At 42.9% G+C, this 6,000-nt stretch overlaps 2 protein-coding genes across 2 annotated transcripts; one reads left to right on the top strand and one right to left on the bottom strand.

Annotated features, from left to right (window-relative positions):
• Window positions 1-989: 989 nt before the first annotated feature.
• On the bottom strand, window positions 990-2,513 carry BDR25DRAFT_349854 (uncharacterized protein; the record flags this gene model as incomplete). The annotated part of the gene is made up of 7 exons (XM_033694607.1): window positions 990-1,049; window positions 1,093-1,202; window positions 1,285-1,292; window positions 1,329-1,535; window positions 1,620-1,778; window positions 1,839-1,873; window positions 2,478-2,513. The coding sequence occupies 7 exons, from the start codon at window positions 2,511-2,513 to the stop codon at window positions 990-992; spliced, it is 615 nt and encodes a 204-aa protein (XP_033553629.1).
• Window positions 2,514-4,429: 1,916 nt separating this feature from the next.
• BDR25DRAFT_211028 (uncharacterized protein) lies at window positions 4,430-5,570 on the top strand (the record flags this gene model as incomplete). Its single annotated transcript, XM_033684673.1, has 3 exons — window positions 4,430-4,609; window positions 4,662-5,278; window positions 5,336-5,570. 3 exons carry the CDS (start codon window positions 4,430-4,432, stop codon window positions 5,568-5,570), a joined length of 1,032 nt encoding a protein of 343 aa, XP_033553628.1.
• Window positions 5,571-6,000: the final 430 nt, after the last annotated feature.

Raw genomic sequence — 6,000 nt, 5'->3', positions numbered from 1 at the left:
GTGTTTGTATAGCTGTTCTTAGGGGAGGAGAGTGTTAGCAAGGTGGGCTGCTAATAAGGAGCCTCCTCTGTGTAGCTACACACGCAGTAGGTTTCTAATTATGCAGCCTGTATTATCTCCTCTGCGTAGCTACGCACATAGTAGGCAAGTAGTTGCACAGCCTGTATTAATAAGAAGCTCTAGAGCGCATAAAGGCTTAATAGTAAGCCCTCTTTATATAGCTACACACACAGTAGGTTGCTAATCTTGTCTTTATATAATTAGTTAATCTAGGGGCGCACATAATGCTTGTCTAAGCCCTCTCTACATAGCTACACACGCAGTAGGAGTAAGCTGTTTATATAGTAGTAGTTTTATTAATTCTTATAAATCTATTTATTAAGGATAATATCCTCTGCGTAGCTACGCACACAGTAAATAGTTTATTAATAGACTAATTAGTGTTAGTTAACCTAGGTTTAATTAAACAAACATACACCTAAAAAGTGTACTAATAAGTAAGTAAGTAAAGATCTTTTTATTATTAACTACTGCTCTTTTTTTTTATATAAAGAAAGAGGGTTCTTAAGTACATATAGCCCCTAATGCACAGGCCAGATAGCTAACGTTTCAGGCAACCTAATTCAGCCGTACGCGTGTACAGACGCAGCTGTACTTACGTACGGACACTAGGGTCATTTAGAGCCAAAAAATGCTAAGACGCACAAACCACTATGCCAATACAATGCGGTAGGCGTGCGTCGTAACATGTTGCAAATAGAGAGGTTGGGTGAGCATGCAGCTATAGTGGAAGCTGATGAAGTGAAGTGTATTGTGTAGTGTAGTGTTGTGTAATTGTCTTAGTGCTCTGTTGCGGAGTATTTATTTATATCTATGATGGCAGGGGCAGTGAGGGCCATGGCAATGGCTAAGGGGCCATAGTGAAGGTATTAGGAGCTATATTAACAGCAGTAGGGGCTGTTGTGGCACAGAGAAGGAAGGTTCCTGTATCAGGAATGCGACATAACACACGAGGTCAACGTCCAATGAGACAAAAATCCTGCGAAGTTCTGGGCCAATCAAAACTTCTCTAAACTCCTAGAGTAGGAGGACAAAACGGCATATGCGCGCGGCTATCTTAGAAGAGGTTGGTGAGTGTTTTGAGCGTGGAAGCGATGTGGAGTGTCTAACCAGTGAGACGACAGTAGGCACGCACAATGTAACTTAGACTGCGAATCAGCAACCTAGGCTTCTGTAACTTGCCCTGTTGATTGATTCAAGTTCTTTTTTTAGTAGGCACGTCACCCGATACTCTTACGCGACCCCGCGTTAGCCTAACACAGCCTCACAAGTTGCAAGTATTCATGGCCCTCGCCCTTGCTAGCTCAATTTCAAAATCCGTTCTAGCACTTGTAGTAAAGCTGCAACGCTTCGAATGGCCATTGAATTTAGTGTCCCCAGAATATATCCGCCTTCTGGCGCCTAAGGATAAGACGACCATATTGATCCACTGCACACGAGGAGTATAAAGTTTACCCAACCATCTCGGTAATTCGCTTCATTGCATTATAATCTGTCTTTATAACCCTAAATATCACCTCAATTATCGTTCTCTCAAGCTATGTCTCTTGACATTCTACAAGTCAACGGATTGTATGTCATTCTCTTCCTCCGGACCTCTCCACATACGCCGAACAATTTCCACTGGGGCCTCTACCTGCACCGCAATTCCCAGCAAGGAGGAACAAATAACCACATCAGGCAACAAAGGTCTGGCTGGGTCGCCGGTCATGGCCCGACTGCGGCGTCCTCAAATCATTTTTACTCATCGGACTCTTCTAAATCGCTGTAATTCTGACTGGTTTAGAAGGCCATGTTGGCTGTTGACCAGCAACTACGAACTTAGTGCTAGCAGCTAAGGCGCCTGTTATGCTAATGTCTAAGGTGGTAGTAGCTATACTTTATAGGTAGTAGTAATTACTGTTACAATTTTTACTCTAATAAAATAGTGTTTTTAGGAGCACTACAGCCTATAAGTATGTTAAGGGAGAAAAGGGAACAACTTAGCTAATTAAGTGTACAGTCTGTTAAGCAGAGTGTAAATTAGTTAGAATTAAGAAGGCAGGTTTTAGTTTAGCTTAGTAGCTATATAGGAAGCTAGCAAACCTAATCTAAAAGGATAAGAAAGGAGGTATATATAGTGTAAGATATATAAGGCAGTAATGTCCTCTTTATAAAGGTTTTAATGCCTTTTAGTCTATTATATAGGTAAAGACTAAATAGTAATTATAGCCTTCTAACTATAGTTGTGATCTAGACTATATACATAGGGTTTGCATGCTGTGCATGTCGTGCGCGTTGTGCGCGCATTACGTGCAAATGCTTGTTCCTTATTAGATAATGCACTCTGCTAGGCTTTTGTCTAAAAGCTAGAGCTATTCCTTATCTGTCCTGTCACGTGATTTGTTTAACGCAGGGTTAAGTGTCTTCCATCTGACGTCGCCTAGGCTGTGGAGAACAGCTAATTGGGTCATTACGGTCTAGCTGTTGGCCGTAACACCTTACTAGTAGTAGTAGCTAATTTTATGCTATTTTAGCTTATTTTTTATTTTTTACTTATTGTTTAATAGTTAACTTAAATCTACCTTATTTATAACTATAATAGTTTTTTTATTTTAAGTTTTATATTTTTTTTTTATACTTTATAGTGTAATATAGCCTTATTTACTTTTTAAAGTGTTAACGTAAACTATTTCTAAGCTAGATAAAATCTTTTAGCGCAACTAGCACCACATTTAAAACATAATGTTTAAATAAAATCACACTAGCCTAACTTAACAAGAAGGCAGAATTATTTTTATACTTAAGGCCTACTACTTACACTAACTTAATTGTGTATAACATGCTGCTGTAACCATGATACAGGCGACAGTTGGAAAAGTCGACGAGGAACAATTACTAACTATGCTATGAATGAAGCATGTCATGAAAGTTTTGGGAACCAGGTACACCGGAGATGCATTAGCGAATGTCGCATCATCGAGTTGCTCTGTTGAGCTTGCAAAGTTTTTGATTGATCCCGGCGCTTCTGTATACCATAGTCGAAGCAGCGTTGTTTGACGCCACTTCATTATGCAGCGCAAAAAACCACCGCTGCAGCGGCAGAATTGATAAAGCTTCTCCTCTTTTATGATGCAGATCCCAAGGCCGAGTTAAAACGTTCACAATTAAGAATTCAGGAAGAAAAGGCGCCGTAGGGATTTCAAAAAGGCTAGTGTATCTTGGGATGAGATCGTCTCACAAGCTAAGGAAGAAAGGAAGAAAGTTAGAATTAAGCAAGAAGAAAATAGGGAAGAAAATCAAACAATATAGTAGTGAAAGTAAATAAGTGTTAGATACAGTCAAAATAGGTCCCTAGAGCTTAAACTAGTTTAAAGAACAGATCACCAGGCTTACGTCGTGGGATGGAACTATGTAGAGCTTATAGTGACAAGATGAGGTCCTTTTAGGGTAATCAGCTAAACTAGCCACCTCACCTAGTTATCTAATATTCCGTAATATCTTGCTCTTACCCGCCACTATGCCCATTTTAGGTTTTTTCTACTAGGGTTCCTCCTAGTTAGAGCCGTACACTACATTACGTTCCGCAACTTTGCTACCCCTATCGATGATACAGATGGAAGCGAAATTATCGCAGTTTCAAGGTAATCGGTAGACATAAGATCAAGGGCGGGAAAGGCAATGTAAACGTTGCATTGTTACGTAAAAGTCGAAAGTGCTATGTTAATATATTTCCGATTGTTAACACAGAAAGTAAATCTTGCTGAGCCAGCACGATAAATGGGCAGAAACAAAGACCTCAACTTCCTAAGACGTTTGATTCGGGATCGATCAGGACACACGCCTACCCCAAGGATCCCCGAAAGGAGGTACTAGGTTAAGCTGATGGCACACTCTAACTCCATAACTTCTTTTCGCTGCTACGTGTATTCTTTATCCTTAGTGTAGGGAAGACCTACCTGTAATATAGGTATTATATGTTGCAACGGGTCCAACGCCTACCTAACATAAGTGGTACTGCGAGGGTAATATCGACCAGGGTAGGGATCAAGACTGGCCCTGGTCTGGCAATATATGAAATAGTGACTTGATATATATTACCTTCGGCACTCTAATATCAACTGCCGACTGGTGCTACAAATTAACCAGTCGTTAATTCCAGCCTTTTAGTTGGTTTCCTTTCGTCAGAAGATGAAAGTAACCCCTGAAATTAATAATTACAATGGCGATCACGATCATCGGGAGGTCTCCACGGCCCCACACTTATGCTTCATCAGCAAATTCATCTATTGTATCAGTGAAAATCCGGCCTCTTGTTTAAGAAGCCTGCAAGATTCCCACACTGCGCATCGTCACATTCGCTTCGAAACTTCACGCAAAATCCTTTACCATGTTTTGGAAAGCTCTCGCCGCTGGTGCGCTTTTGGGGCAATCTGTCTCTGCGCAGAACATGCTTCGTTTTGCCTGCTCACAGCTCACCATCGAGCGAGCTGATCCCCTCGTCAACCCAGGACAAAGCCCTTCCCCCCACACGCATCAGATTATAGGAGGAAACTCCTTCAACCTTACGGTACGGACTAAATATATTGAACACCACCACAAGTACCACTAACGTAGCTCAGATGGAACCGGGTGCGTATGATCCAGCCGCCAAGTCCACCTGTACAACCTGCACATATTCCGAGGACTTCAGCAACTACTGGACCTCGTCTTTGTACTTTAGGTCGCCCGAAAATGGAACCTTCCAACGCGTTCCCCAGTATGCCAATGCAGGGCTCCAGCAGGACGGAGGAATGACGGTGTATTACATGCCGTACAGCGCCAAAAATGGGAAAATGACGGCATTCAAGCCCGGGTTCCGCATGATCGCAGGAGACCCCATGTCCAAGAAAAATAACAGAGCCTCGATCTGTCACCGCTGCCTCGGAAACGGAGAGGGATTCGCTCCATGCGACTCTAAAGATACTGGCGAGCTACCAAACAAGTACTGCCCCAAAGGTATCCGAGCAACCGTTATCTTTCCCTCATGCTGGGATGGAAAGAATGTCGATTCCCCAGACCATAAGAGCCACGTTGCCTACTCCAACGGCGGTGGCCTCGGTAGCACATCTTGCCCTTCCACTCACCCGGTTGCTATTCCCCAGGTCATGTACGAGATCATGTGGGACACTGGACGATATAAGAACGATGCTTGGTACGGTAACGGCAAGCAGCCTTTCGTCTACAGCTTCGGCGACGCGTAAGTCCCATTGATTAAGCCTATGTATATTTTGCGAAGTAATGACATCGATGATAGCACTGGATACGGCCAGCATGGTGACTACCTCTTTGGATGGAAGGGCGATGCTTTACAGAAGGCCATGGACGCTTTACCTAGCGGGAAGTGCGCCAACGCCAACTGCAGCGTTCTTAAGATACAGTCTGCTAAGGACTCCATGACTTGCAAGAAGGCCCAACAAGTCGTCGAAGACGTTGGAAAGGATGGAGCATGGATTAAAGAGCTTCCAGGAGGTGTTCCGGTTACTTACTAAGTTAAGATAATAGACAGCGCCAGATGTTGAGAACTGGTAGCCTCACGGAAAGTTAATTGACTGGAGAAAGAGTCACTCTTTTTGTGTATCTACTTCTCTATTTCTGGAATTCAGATTTTAATTACCATCGCTGGTGAGGATGTGAAAACTGTGACAGCTTACTTTTTTGCTCCCCACCTCAAATAAAGGGTCGCCCTCTAGGATCCATCTCTCGGAGCCTGTTGCTTTCAGGAAGTGGACTACAGACGTCGAAATAAGCTCCTGCAGCACCTACCGAGCCCCACATACCATTCTACTATCGGTGGTTATGGTGAAAGCGTGTGCAGGTTTTCGCCACTTGAATTCCTAGTTTGGGTGCTCATTTTCTTTGACTTTTCTAGGGTGCAGAGCTACCTTAGATAATTCCTACGATCTAGACAAGTCTTCAAGA

This window comes from Lindgomyces ingoldianus, assembly GCF_010093535.1.
Source record: "Lindgomyces ingoldianus strain ATCC 200398 unplaced genomic scaffold BDR25scaffold_3, whole genome shotgun sequence".
Classification (NCBI taxonomy): Eukaryota; Fungi; Ascomycota; class Dothideomycetes; order Pleosporales; family Lindgomycetaceae; genus Lindgomyces; species Lindgomyces ingoldianus.
Note: the sequence above shows the minus strand (reverse complement) of the source record. Positions and strands in the feature narration are given on the sequence as shown.